Source organism: Nannospalax galili, unplaced genomic scaffold (genome assembly GCF_000622305.1).
Source record: "Nannospalax galili isolate Female #2095 unplaced genomic scaffold, S.galili_v1.0 scaffold1074, whole genome shotgun sequence".
NCBI classification, from domain to species: domain Eukaryota; kingdom Metazoa; phylum Chordata; class Mammalia; order Rodentia; family Spalacidae; genus Nannospalax; species Nannospalax galili.
The window spans coordinates 223,140-238,262 of NW_008334084.1; the positions used below are offsets into that span (position 1 = coordinate 223,140).

General features: G+C 38.7%; 1 protein-coding gene and 1 pseudogene across 2 annotated transcripts in view; one reads left to right on the forward strand and one right to left on the reverse strand.

The window, feature by feature from the left end:
* Positions 1 to 15,123, reverse strand: part of LOC103730880 (cytochrome P450 2J3) — a 61,760-nt gene that overhangs the window by 34,748 nt on the left and 11,889 nt on the right. For both annotated transcript variants that reach the window (XM_008829186.3, XM_029561677.1), the window contains exons 5-7: positions 6,593 to 6,769; positions 4,195 to 4,336; positions 331 to 518 (exon numbers count right to left, since the gene is read on the reverse strand). In XM_008829186.3, the coding sequence (XP_008827408.1) occupies positions 331 to 518; positions 4,195 to 4,336; positions 6,593 to 6,769 (507 nt within the window). The remainder of the gene's footprint in view (positions 1 to 330; positions 519 to 4,194; positions 4,337 to 6,592; positions 6,770 to 15,123) is intronic.
* On the forward strand, positions 10,593 to 11,267 carry LOC103730881 (annotated as a pseudogene).

Here is a 15,123-nt window from a genome sequence, read left to right on the forward strand (position 1 = left end):
GACTACATGTCACTTTTCATATTTTATTTATTTATTTATTTTTATTTTATGTGTGTGAGTGTATTGCCTGTATGTATGTGAGTGCACCCGAGTCATGCAATGTCGTGGAGGTCAGAAGAGGGCTTCAGATTCCCCTGGAACTGGGGTTAAGGATGGTTCATAGCCGCCATGTGGGTGCTGGAACTCAAACCCGGGTCCTCTGCAAGAGCAGTCAGTGCTCTTAACCACTGAGCCATCTCTCCAGCCCCTACATATCACTTTTTAAGTCTAGGTTCCTAAGATTATTTCAAAGAGGAACTGGAGGACCCACTGCTGGGAGTGTATAGTTACCTTTGGCAGGAGGAACCCAGACAGCGTGGTGTCAACTGTCACTTCTCTGGGAACATTCAAGGGGATGATGTTGCCCATTCTCTGCACCTCATGGACGACAGCATTGGTGTAGGGCATGGACTCTCGGTCAGCCAGGTTGGGCTGTCTCCCCTGACCAATCACTCTGTCAATCTCAGCCTGTGCCTTTTCTGAAAGAAAACAGAAGGATGTAGAAGTTTTCACTAAGACCTTTCTTGCTTTTATTTCATCTATCCTTCTGGTTGTAAAGAAATACAAATTTCCAGGGGCTAGAGAGATGAGTCAGTGGTTAAGAGCACTGATTGCTCTTGCAGAGGACCCAGGTCCAAATCCCAGCACCCACATGAAAGCTAACAAGCACTGTAACACCAGTTCTACGGGGTCCATTGCCCTCTTCTGTCCTCCATGGGCACTGTATTAGATGGGTGTACTTATATAAATGTGAACAATATATTCATACACATAAAATAAATATACAAATTGAAGAAAAGAAATACAAGTTTTCTTAACCATTCCAAAGACATATTTAGAAAACTCTCATGCTGTAACTTGAGCCTACATCACCATAACCTTCCATATATTCTGAACTGAGTATCCTAATCATCATGGCTAAGTTCACAGCAGTATCTATTCAGGCTTCTACAAATAAGTGCCTTTCACTGAGTGGGTTATAAACAACAAAAAATTATTTTTCCCAATGTTCAGAGCATGGGAATTTTTAGATCAGGCCACCACCATACTTCCTGTTTAGTAAGGAACAATTTTCCGTCTCATAGATGACAGAGCTTTGCTATGTCCTCATATGATAAGAAGGAAATCTCTCTCTGGTAGCTCTTTTTAAAGGTACTAATTTCCTTCATAAAGGCTAATTTCCTCCTATACAACCCCACTGTCATTAGGATTGAACATGAGTTTAACAGGAAGGACACAATTTTCAGACCACTGCACATCTGTAGACTAATTTCTCAAGGAGATACATCAGGTGGGCAGTGGACAGCACAGCATTGTTCCACACTGTTGCCTTTGAAGATACATTCTTTGAGCTTCCGTTTCTTCCTCATAGGAACAGTGAGAATAAATTTTCCTGATCTTAAAGATGCTTTGGGTTTTACATGAACTGATAGATTTACAAATGATTAATACTGCTGGCTGTTCCCCCAAATGGTTCCTCTTTTTGTAGAACAGGGACTCAGCTGATTTTACCTGACTGTCCAGTTAAAACTTCATTTAAATGTTGGGTGTGGTAGCACATGCCTTTAGTTTCAGCACTCAGGAGGCAGAGGCAGGTGGATCTCTGTGAGTTCAAGGCCAGCTTTGTCTATATAGCAAGTCATAGGTCAGCTGCTGGGGTTACAGGGAGACCCTGTCTGAAAAAGACCAAAAATAGAAGGCATTTAGAACCCCAGGCCCTTTACAGGGACCAGTCTCTCAAATTAGGGATAATAAAATTCACATAACAGAAAATTTATCATAAGAATCATCATTTTTGAGGCAGGGTCTTCCTATGTGGCCAGAGTCTCTCGAACTTTGAATACTCCTGCCTTAGGCTCCCAAATATTGTGACTAATGTTGTGTGTCACCAGGCATAGCTCTTCATACCATTTTAAGTATACAGCTTCATATATTAAATATGTTCATATTATTGTGGAAGTTATTATCAGAACTTTTTCTTCCTGCAAAACAAATTATATGTCCATGATAAAATTCCTGGTTTCCCCTCCCTGCATACTACATACTCTACATACAAGCGGAACTATTTTAGATAACTCACTTAAATTGCATAGTACAGTTTTTGTGGTTGGCTTATTTAATTTAACACTATATCTCAGTGCTTATCCATATTGTAGAATGCATCATAATTCCTTTCCTTTAGGACAGAATTTCCTTCCTATCTTATGCATGTTTCACACATTATCTATTCATGGTCCATGAATACTTTGGTTCTTTACCATCTCTTGACATACTGTGTATATGTAAAATAAATATGGATGTAATTTCAATATCTACTGATATTTTGGAGACTTATTCCCAGAAGTCAAATCTGTATCATACCTTAGTAAGTTTTAAACTTAAAAAAAAATGTAATCTTAGGTTGGCAAGACAATTCTGTGGGTAAAGGCACCTGCTGCCGAGTCTAATGATCTGAATTCAATACCTAAGGTCCAAATGGTGGAAGGAGAGAGCTGAAGCATGGAAATTGTCCTCTGACCTTCATACCTATTCCTTGGCACTCTGAGAGGCACGTGCATACACTAAATTAAAATGTAACCAAAAAAGTTTAAATGCAATCGTCAGGTAGAGATGTATTTTAAGTGGTGACCCACAAGGTATATACATAAAATATAGAGACATATTATGAATGCTTTTTACATTAATAAAGGAATAAAGTTTCCCCGGGGGAGATAGCTCAATTGGTAAAGTGCTTGCTTTGCAAACATGAGGACCTGAGTTTGAGCCCTGGAAAATATGTGTAAAAGTGAGGTGTTTGGGGGGCTGGAGAGATGGCTCAGCCTCTTGCAGAGGACCCAAATTCAGTTCCCAGCACACACATAGTGGCTAACAACCGTCCTTAACTCTAGTTCCATGGTATCTGACACCACTTTCTGGCCTCTGTGGGCATTTCATACATAGATGCATTTACATATAAAAAGGCAAAACACTCATACACATAATATACAAATAAAATAATTTTTAAAAAGTCAGCTCTGGTGACAAGTGCTTGTAATCACAGTAGGATGATTAAACAGAGACAGGTGGACTTCTCAGGCTCACTGGCTGGCTAGCCTAGCTACTTTTTGAGTTTCTGGCCACTGAGAGACATTCTCTTAAAAAGGGAGACGTGGATAGTGTTTAAAGGAGAACACCTGGCCTCAAAATGCATATGCACACATGTGTATACATACTTGGAAACACACAGAGGAAATGAAATTTATTCACAAATTTGTTTTTATCACATTGAAAACACTCTTATTATCCCTATACAGTTTTCATCTTAGACAATAATAGTTGACCTGAACATTCTAAACTGATTTTATGCCTTATTAATAAACTGTTAGTCACAATTTGGAAAAAAAAAAAAAAAAAAAAAAAAAAGCCAGGAAAAAACGTTCCTATCTCCCACCTGTTAAACTCTTCTACAATCTGGAGAAAGAAAAATGATGGAATGGGCCACTGTCCTGACAGATGACAGTCAAGAAGAAACAAACAATGTACAAAGCACATGAATGAAGACACATTGGGTCATATCTGGAGGAAGAGAATGGCAATTATCCAGCCAGTAAATTCTTGGAGTAATTTGAAGTATCTTAGGGAGGTAATATCTGAGAAGATTCTTCTAGAAGAGGGAGAAATTGGGACAGTGCATTCTTGGTAGAGGAAGACTTGATATCATGACAGAGGTGTGAATAACGACAGGGTCAAAGGGATGCCGTGCAATGCTACAAGGCCCCTAGGCAGGGTGGATGAGGTTGAGGCTGGACAGACAGAGATGTACATAGTAGGACATCAGATACCAGAATTAGGAATTTGAACTGTGCCAGGGAAAACAGGAAAGCAAAGGAAGGAGGGTAGGAGTGGTTGTTCATATGGTGATGGCACCCTTTGCTGGAACTCACAAAAGGTTAGTTAACATCTCTGCTTTCCCCTTCATGAGCATTCAGACTCTGTAATACCTGTATAAATGGACCCATCATCTCGGTCCTGACAGAACATGTGGAGTACAGTACATTCCAAGTACACGTTGTCTCACAGCTGTTCCATCTCTTCCCACCCTACCATCTTATCTTCTGGAGCCTTCTGAGCCATGGCTTCCAGAAGCACCATTCTGCCTCATTTAGGTGCACTCACCTTGGACTTCTGGGTAGAGGGCCATGAAAAGCAGAGCCCAGCGAAGTGTCGTCGATGTTGTCTCTGTTCCAGCAAAGAAGAGGTCCAGTGTGCTGCAGATGAGGTTTTCTTCATTGAAGCTTGTAGTGGTCTTGTCTGGGTACTAAAAAAAGTCAGCATGTACTTGTTTATTCGGAGGATTTAAAGTTCCCTCAACACACAGGGTATTGACACAGGGAAATGAATTTAGAAGGATTCATTTAAAGTAATGTTCTCTTTGACCTCATCATGAAGCATTTCCTCATCATGAAGCTAACCAAAAGCTTCTGCAACTTGGGTAGATGAAAATGTAGAGAATTATTTTTTATATTTTATTGTGACTACATTTTTGGAAAACATTTTTTGCACAGTGAGGAAATAATGGAATAAAAAGAAGGGTATTTGGTTTCTGGCATCAGCCACATCACTGTCATTGTAGATTTTCCAACTCTGTTGAAGTTTCCGTTCTTCAGTTTATAAAATGAGACTAGCATACACATTTTATCATGGCCTTATAAATCATGAGAGATGAAATAGGTGCATATCAAAAACTCTACAAATATTTTAAGTTGATGCCAGAAAGAATACAGTGAATCCTTTGTTCATTGATTCTCCTACCTCCCCATTAATCCTTTATAGTCAAAACTTCTAGTTCATTGATCATTCCTCATGACACAACTTTCCCTGGAAGCTTCAATTTGTTAATATTGCTCTTAATCTTGATGTTCTCACACCTATACTCCATGTGGCAAATAATTTGCCTCCTCCTCTGGAGACAAAACATTGCTTCTATCAGCATTGTGTGGGAAAGAAGAAATAAGAGAGAAGACAGAAAGGAATTTACCATTCTGCTTCCTGTCAGGGGATGAACCCATAAGTCAATGACTCAAAGCTCACATTCAGCGATGCATATGAATCAGAGGCCTACTGACATCAAAGCAGTATATTTAGTGGTATGATTTGAATCTGAAATGTTCCTTAAAGGTTCATTTTGAATTCTTGGTTCCTAGCTTCTGGCAATATTTTGGGGCTTCTAAAACATTGGGCAGTGGGACCTAGCTGTAGGAAGTAAGTCACTAGGAGCTGGACATTTGTGGTTTCTGCTGGTTTTGTCACAATGATACAAAAGTACAAATACATTCAGTTGGCTGTCTTCCAGCCTCCTGTGTATCACTGGAATGTGTGTATATGTGGTCAGGATAAGGCAGATGCCCTAGCCAACCCTTAAACTTTAACTCCAGAATTCAAGTGAACTTTGCTTATGTCGTGCAGCAGGGACTGAGATGGAGTGGGTAACTGGCCCTGGACCAGCACGTAACAACAGAAAGCTCAGAAATGTACCTCTACCTTCGCTTTGTATACAGCTCCTTTGCATATGGGTAAAGAGCAAGGGAGGGACATAAAAAGACAACATCTAGCGTTGGCAGAGCCTCAGGTCAAATGGCAGTGAACCCTTTATTTCTAATAACCCTAACAGCACTGAGTTAATGCTATTCTAGACCTCTCAGATATGCTCCCTTTGTTACTTCCCTGGGGTGTGTTAAATACTGATCCCCAGAGATGTCCATGAGCTGTCCTCTGAGAATATTGCTTACTATGCCAAAATAGACTTTGAAGATGTGATTAATTTCAAAATGGAAAACTATTCTGAAATACTCTTTTAAAATTTTTTAATTAGCTGAGTGTGGTGGTGCATGCCTTTAATCCCAGCACTTGAGAGGCAGAGGCAGGTAGATCTCTGTGAGTTCCAGGCCAGCTGGGGCTACAGGGAGACCCTGTCTCAAAAATACCAAAAAAATTGTTTTTTATTTTATGTGTATTGGTATTTCCCTGCATGTATGTATGTGCATCATGTTCATGCCTAGAGCCTGCTGAGGATAGATGAGGGCATCAGATCTAAGAAACTGGAATTACAGCTGGTTGTGAGCTGCCTTGTGTGTGCTAGGAACTGAACCCAGATCCTTTGTAAGAGCAATCTTGCTCTTAATCACTTAGTCATCTCTCTAGCCCCATATCCTGAATTATACTTATAAGAGGATGTTCAAATGTCACAGCCAAAGAGAGGAGATGCAAAGATAGAAACAGAGATAAGAGAAGAAAGAGATACTATACAGTTTTGGCTCTGAGATGGAGGAAGGAGCCATGGTAAAGGACAGGAGTGTTCTCTAGAATCGGGGAGTGGCAAAGTAATGAAGGCTCCATAGATCCCCAAAGAAGCTCTCCTGGCCAATAGGAATTCAGGAATCATCCAGAACTGTGCGAGAATGAATCTGTGCTGTGTTATATAACTAAGCTGGTGGAAATGTGCTTCAGGATCCGTTGGAAATTGTTAAACCACTATTTATTTTATAAGAAGAAGACACAGGCAACATCTTCCCACCTTTGTCATTTCCGTGAGGAAAGCGTCAATGAAGTCTCTCGGCTCATCGGGATTCCAGTCTCTCCTGTGTTCGTCAATCTTACCAGAAACAAACAGTTTCAGATTTTCCCAGTTCTCGAAAACTTTCTGATGTGGTCCAGGAAGATATCTCATTATCCACGGAAAAAGATTGTAGAGCTAATTGGGAAAAACAGTCATGGAGACATCATGTCGCAACTGTTACACATTTCAGGACAGTCTTGCCTTTCCCTCTTTGTTTCTTCATGGTGAAACTGTGGGATCACCTTTTCTCATGTTTTTCCTCTCACCACTCTCACAGGCGTTTTGATTCTGCCATGTAAGTAAGTTAGCACAAACTCATCCCTCTTAATTAAATTGAGGAAGAGGCTTTAATTACAAATGAGGATTGTTAAAAACAGGAACTGGTAAATACATGGGTAAATAGAAGCATGTTGATATATATAAAACAAGTAATTATATACTTTCCTGTTAAAATAGAAACAAAATAGAATGTGTAACCACCGTGAGCTAAAGAAGAACTCAGAACCGGGGTGCTAAGAGGATCTTACATGGTATAGGACAGGATAAGATATTAATCCTAGATGCTGGCCTCTTACGACTTATCAAATTTTAAAGTAAACACTAAAGTAATAGAAAAGCTAAGATCATATAATAAAACTCAAACCATGAGACAATCCAAATAATTATAAACCACAAAAATCATAAAATACTTTAATATCTTAAAATTTTTTACAATTGTATGTATGGGGGGGCAGTGTACACCTGAGTGCAGGTGACCATAGAGGCCAAAGGTGTCAGGGACCCCTAGAGCTGGAGTTACAGGCAGTTGTGAGCCACCTAACATAGCTGAAAGTTCTCTTCTTTGCTGAGTCATCTCTCCAGCCCCCTCATACCTTAATAATTTTAATAAAAGAAAGTAAATATTATGATAAAAATGATTGCAAAAATTGGTACAAAATTTATAGCTAATTGATGTTTAAAGGAAACATCTAAAACATACCTGTATGGAAAGTTAAAAATAAACTACAGAAAGTAACTTTCTAGAAGAAAACTAAAGGAAGGATGATGAGTGATATTCATATCAGATGAAACAATCTTCAGGGAAGAAAACATTAATAGCTATAAGGAACATGCCTGAATAGAAATTCAGAAATAGTTAGAAACAGAAGTAACATAAAACGTATATTGAACTATGCTGTTGTAAAAGAAAAAAGAAAGAAGAGGATGGTAAGAGGGTGCGCTAGGTGGCTACTCTGTGAAAGCCAGTAAAAGACATTCAGAACAGGAAAAACGGGCTTTAGTCCAAGAGGAGAAACAGTGGAAAAGCTGTGGCAATCCATGACAGAAGTGAGAGGATGCCGGAAGAGATGAGGAACAAATATGCCTTGACACGGTGAAGCAAGCAGAAGACGCTTCAGCCATGGAGATCCTTTCTAGAAGGGACTCAGAAGCCTCTTCCAAAGGATAAGCCAATAGAAAGCTGGGCAGTCCTACCTCAGGTCAAGCCCAGAACTCCCACAAAGGCAAGTGTTGGTCAGACAGTAATTCCACAGGTAGATGGGTCAGTGAAGGACTGAATCCCCATTTTGTCATGGCATGAGACTTAGAGGGCAGAGGCCAGGTGACATCTTGAGAGAGAATCTATTGATAAAAATGAGCTACTTTGGTGAACTGAAATCCTGAAGCATCTACAGGTCAGGGAATCCCAGCATGGTCAGCCAAAGCCTCTGAGTGACAGTAAGAGTGCCCAATACCAAGACAACATGTGGTAGGCAGTAAGAAGCTGGATCAGCTGGGAGGCATAAGGAGAGATACCTCACTCTAGGTAGCCAAGAATAGCATTTATCAACTGAGAATAACTCTGGAGTTTGGTACCTCTGAGGACAGTGGATTGATCAAATATTAGAGACATCTCTTTGTCTTTTACTATTCAGAAAGAGAACTCTGAAGTTCCACAGGTGTACAGGATACCCACAGAGCTACCCCCAAGCAGTGTGGTTAATAAGTAGAGGCCCTGAAAGTACAAAGGTAGATCCTCTGCCTGCACCAATTTCAGTGCTGTGGACAACCCTCGGCTAAAAGAACCACCCAAGGAGTAAGATCTGAGGAATCTTGGGAGGCTGAAAGGATGTGCTCACCAGACAGAATGCTATGTGTGTGCAGCAGGGTTCTTAGTATACAAGGAAGATGACTGCTTGACAATAACTCTGAAGGAGATCAGACATGGAACCATACAGACTCAGCAATAGCATAAACCCAAGGAAACGCAAAAGTTCCCACTTCAACTGCCTTCCTCCTCCGCATGCTACAAGCAGTCTTTCTTTGGAGGACCCAGAATAAAGCTGATGAAACATTAACATTTTTCTTTTTTCTTTTTCTATGTGATTCATTTTTTCCTATACATTTATTAGGATTTTTAATTTATTTGCATTTTTAAATTAATTAATTTAGCTTGTGTGTGTGTGTGTGTGTGTGTGTGTGTGTGTGTGTGTGTACCCATGGAAAAGTGATATGGCACATATGTGGAGGTCAGTAGACAACTTGAGGGACATGACTCTTTCCTTTCACCATGGGGTTCCAGGCATCAAACTCAGATGGTCGGACTTTGCAGAATCTAACTTTACACACTTCAAATTAACTTTTTAAAAGAGAGAGAAGATTCAAATTAATAAAATTAGAGATTAAAAGGGGGATATTCCAACAAACACAGGAAATTCAGATAACCCTAAGGACATACCTTAAAATTTTATATTCTGGGACTGGAGAGATGGCTCAGCAATTAAGAACATGGCTATTCATTCAGAAGACCCAGGTTTAAATTCCAGCACCCACATTGCAGCTAACAACCATCTATAACTCCAGTTCCAGGGGATCTGACATCTTTTTCTGACCTCTGTGGGCATTACATGACACAAGTGCACTTACACACATTCAGGCATAACACTCTTACACATAAAATTAAAAATAAATAAAATATTAAAAGAAAATCATATTCTACTAAACTGGAAAACTAAAATGAAGAAATTAATTTCTATATGTATATGACCTATCAAAGTTAAATCAATATGAATTAAATAGAAGTAGTAATTAAAAATCTCACAACTAAACCAGGCTTGGTGGCACACACCTTTAATCCCAGAACTCAGGAGTCTGTGACAGGCAGATATCTGTGAGATAGAGGCCAACCTGGTCTACAGAGTGGGTTCCAGGCCAGCTGAGGCTATAGGAAGACCCTGTCCAAAAAGACCAAAAAAAAAAATCCAAACTAAAATGTCCGGGACCAGATGGATTCAACACAGAAGTCTCTCAGACCTTCAAAGAAGAACTAACACCAATACTCAACAAATTATTGTGTAAAATAGGAAAAGCTAAAATCTTTTTACAAAGCTAGTATTACTCTGATGCCAAAACCAGACAAACCCCCCCACAAAAAATAGAATTATAAGTCAATCTCCTTGATGAACATAGATGCAAAAATTCTCAATAAAATATTTGCTAACTGAATTCTATATCACATAAAAAAGATGATGATGATCAAATTAGTTTTATCCCAGAGATGCAGGAATGAGTCAATATATGCAAATCAATAAATGTAACTCACAACATAAATGGATTCAAGGACAGAAATCACATGATCATCTTATTAGATGCAGAAAAGACCTTTCACAAAATCCAACATTTCATGGTAAAATCCCTGTAGAATATAGGATGTGGGGGACATATCTCAAAATAATAATGGCAGTATACAACATGCCCATAGCCAACATCATGCTAAATGGAGAAAAACTTGAAATATTTTCATTAAAATTAGGAACAAGACAAGAATAGCCATTCTCTTCATCCCTGTTCAACGTAGTCCTTGAAGTCTTAGCTAGAGCAGTAAGACAAGAGAAGATAAATAGGATACAAATAGGAAAGGAAGAAGTCAAAGTATTCTTATTTACAGATGACATGATTCTATACATAAAAGTCTCCCAGGCTGCCAGAGTGCAGGCTGTGCTGAGCCCAGGTCTGGGAGAACGCCAAGAAGCACCTACCGCTGGGAGGACAGCATAAGGTCCAAGATGGAAAATCATAAAGCAAGTACTGTCAAAGAAACCATACTTTTTGATATCATAACTAGAAAAATTAGCCAACTTCTAGAATCAGACAGGAATCTACTTGAACATGGTTCATTATATATTGGACTCAATGCTGATTTCAGTGGTCTAATAGCAAACAGTCTTTTTTTGGTGCACCTTGCATGTGACACAAGCTCGAATAGCTGCTAGCTTACCAACAGCAGTGCTCCCATTTTTGACAGCGAATGTGTCATACAGTACTTTTGTTAGCTTACCTTTGAGTGCAGGTGATTTGAATTGTGAAACCTGCACAGTGACATGGGCTGGACTAGCTGGTTTTGTTCTAGATGGTCTGTACCCCATTCTTTTGGCTATTCCTGTGAATGATGGCCTAGCAGTCAAGTATCAGACAACTCCTCTGCAGAGAGAGGAAACATCTTAAATTAATGGATTAGAGTTTCTAAGCCTGTTTTTAGAAAGATGTTATTTCCCATTGTACTTCAGGCTGTGTTGCAGCATACCTTGGGTCTAGAAAATATAAACTGTTTATAAATGCCCTTCAATTGCCTGAACCTGGCCTAGAAATCCCTTGATTTTAAGCAAGTATGTATAATAAAAATAACTTGTGAAAACAACTTGTCTCTAATGTTAAAAATACAGGCATAATTTTTCATAAGGTCGAACTTTGTAACCCAAAACGAAAGCCTACTGAGCAACAAAAGATGGAACTCCAAGGAAAACCACCCTTACCTAAGGGGCATGACTTCAAGGCTGGAATATAAATTAGTGGCAGAGAGATGGCTGAGACCCTAGATTCAATCCTTAACACAACAAATAAAAACTTGAAAGAAAAAAATGAAAACAAAGTCTCTTAGCACTCCACCAGAAATATCTTGAAGCTGATAAACACATTCAGAAAAATAGAAGGATACAAAGTTAACATGTAAAAGTGACTAGCTTTCCTATATACCAATGACAATTATACCAAGAAATAAATCATGGAAACAATTCCATTCACAATAGCCTAAAGGAATTAAAATGTCTTAGAATGAATCTAACTAAGAACATGAAATACTTTTACAATGAAAACTTTAAGGTACTCAAGAAAGAAATTAAAGATGAAATACCCCCCATCCTCATGGATTGGCAGGATTAATATTGTAAAAATCACCATCCTACCAAAAGCAGTTTAGAGACTTAATGAAATCCCCACCAAAATTTCAACATGATTATTCCCAGAAATTGTAAAAAGTCTTAAAATTCACATGGAAGCACAGAAGACTTGAATAGTCAAACAATCCTGAACAATAAAAACACCTTTGGAGGCATCACAATGCCTGATTTCAAGTTATATGGTACCATAGTAGCAAAAACAGCCTGGTATTGGCACAAAACCACATTGATTAACGAAATATAAATGAGAATAGATCTATAAGTTGACATACCTTCAGCCATCTGAGTTTTGACAAAGATGCCAAAAGCATAGAGCAGAAAAGAAAGCATCTTTAACAAATGGTGTTGGGAAATCTACATGCAGAGAAGTGAAATTTATTCTTCTATTGCATCCTGTATAAAATTAATTCCAAATGGATCAAATATCTCAATGTAAGGTCTGAAAATCTGAAATTTCTACAAGAAAGAATAGGACGTATACGTCAGGATATAAGCTAGGATAAGAACTTTCTGAATAGGACTCCAGTCATTCAAGAAGACCAACAATCAACAAGTGGGACTATTTATGAAATTCAAAGCTTCTGTTTTGCAAAGGAAACTGCAAATCAACTGAAGAGCCAGCCTACAGAATGGCAAAATAAAATGAAAGACAGGGGAGTAGTGTCTAGAATATATAAAAAACCCAACTAAAAAGTGGGCTATGTAACTGAACAGAAAGTTCTCAGAAGAAGAAATAGATATGGCTGGAAAATGTTTTTTAATGTTCACCATCCTTGGTCATCAGAGAAATGCAAATTAAAAGTATTATGAAATTAAGCTGGGGGTGATGGTGCACGCCTTTAATCCCAGCACCTAGGAGGCAGAGGCAGGGAGATCTCTGTGAGTTCAAGGTCAGTCTGCTGTACATAGTGAATTCAAGGCCAGCTACAGAGAGACACTGTGTCAAAAAGACCAAAAAAAATGTTTTTCTCTTCTAATGCTAGATTGGTTGATATCATATCACACCACTGCTACTTTATCTTTCTGAAATAAATTTATTGTACTGAAGTCATGAGGTAAGGGAGAGGAAGTTTATCTTTTCTTTTTGTCTTCTGTATTCTACTACTTACATAAATTTGCAAAATAATTACTTAACAAGTTAAACTTGATTTCCTCCTTTTCTGGAAAAAAAATTAATTTTGGTTTTGTTGTTGATATTTCAAGGTCTCAAGTATTCTTTCTCTGGTTTGTTCTCAACTTCCCCTTTTCTTTATTCTGAGTTTCATATTCTATGGAACCGCTCATAGAAAAACCACATAATAGAAATTTACGATTCAAAAAAGAAAACTATTAGGAAATTTCATCTTACTCTAATCAAAATGGTTAAGATTAGGAAAATGAAAGACAACACATGCTCGTGAGGATGCTCAGAATGGGGAACCATCATGAACTGTTGGTAGGAGTACAAATGGGTGCAGTCACTGTGGAAAATGGTGTGGGGGTTCTTCAAATCACTAAAATAGATATACTATATGAACTAGGCATACCACTGCTAGATACATGTCCAAAAATCTCTGTTTCCTACTGTAAGAACACATTCTCATTTATGTTCATCACTGATTTTTTCACAATAGTTAGTACATAGTAGCCTAGATGAGCATCAGCTGAAGAATGGATAATAAAAATATGCTAACTATACACAATGGAATTTTGTTCAGCTGTAATAGAAAATAAAATTATGAAACTTGTAGGTAAATGGGTAGAGCTGGAAAACATTATACTGAGTAAGGTGGCCCAGATCCAGAAAGTCAAACATTTATGTTCTCATTCATATGTAGATTCTAGCACTGAATTTTTAGATTTGTGTTTAACTCGAAGTACCTGTAGAATCCAGGAAACTAGAAAGAGGCCATTGGCGGGAGGGGGAAGAAAGACCTTAAAAATGGTTGAATAGGTTAATGCTGTTGTAATGAAATGCTTCTTTTAATTAAAATAAAAAAATAAAATAATAAAAAATGGTGAGGAGGTACTAGAACGCAAGTGATATGAAGGGAAAAGCGGAATAACGGAAAGGGAGATTTAAACAGGGAGAAGGATGGGAGGACAGATTTGAGGAGGGAATGGGGGAAAGGTTAACTAACACTAAGGATGTTTGAAAAAGCCATATGGAAACCGAATATTCAATAAGTTTCATACATAGTCATGTAAAAGAGTTTATTTAGAGTTGCCTACATAGTAGATAATGCTCCTCCCAGAAGCATGGATTGCGAAATACAAAGCCCATTGCCAGGTGTAAGATACCTATCCTCAAGTTGTTGGTCAGGGGTGTCCTTCAGAACCTCAAAGGAAAATTGACTATTGCCATTGTTCTTGGATGCCCACCAGATCTTGATAGTAAGACCCTATTCTAAAAACACCACACATTTTTGTTAACCATGACATGGAGTAACCAAGTCAGTACTGATCAGGCAGCTTCCTGTTGGATAGTTTTCACAGTACCAGAAGGTGCAATGTATGCTGCTGGGAGAAAAGGTCATGAACATTCTTACCCAGCTGTTAACCCTACAAGCTACAATAATGACAGGCATAGCAAATAATGCACTTGGGTGCAATAGTGGCACAAAAGGTCACCAACTACATTCTGATTAGATTCAAGCCCTGCTCCACAGAAATAAACATATCTCATACTAAAAATCTGCCAAGGATCCATGGTTGCAGAGCTCAAAGGCCTCTGTGGTGAACCTGGCACTATTTTTGCTAAATCTGTATAGTATCAAGATACTCTTTAAATCTGTATCTCTATATCCACAGAACAGTGAATCTCTCAGACCTCATCAGAGAAAGGAAAATTTCTTTGTGTAATGGGCAGCAGTTCATGAAGAAACATACAACTGGTCAACGTATGAAGAATACATGTCTATGGAGTACTCAGTCACAGATGGGACATTTATATCACACCTCTCCTCCCAAGGCTCAGAAACCATTGTGGAAGAGGGGAGGTGGAAAGATGGTAAGAGTCACAGGTATGGGAGGACCTGTGTGTGATTCCCTGCACCCACATGGCAACTAACAAGAGTCCATACTGGACACCTTGGTGGCAGGATAGAGAGAAATCAAATTGAAACTGATAGTCAAGCTTTCCTAATGGCCATTCACTGGAGTCTGGTAAGTGATTTTAACTAGGGCCATCAGTGGGTCTGAAAAAAAAAAACCAAGAGGCAAGAATATGGGAAAGTTAGCTGTAGGGAGAAGGGGGATAACAGGGTAGGGGTTAAGAGTAAACAGAATGCACTATGT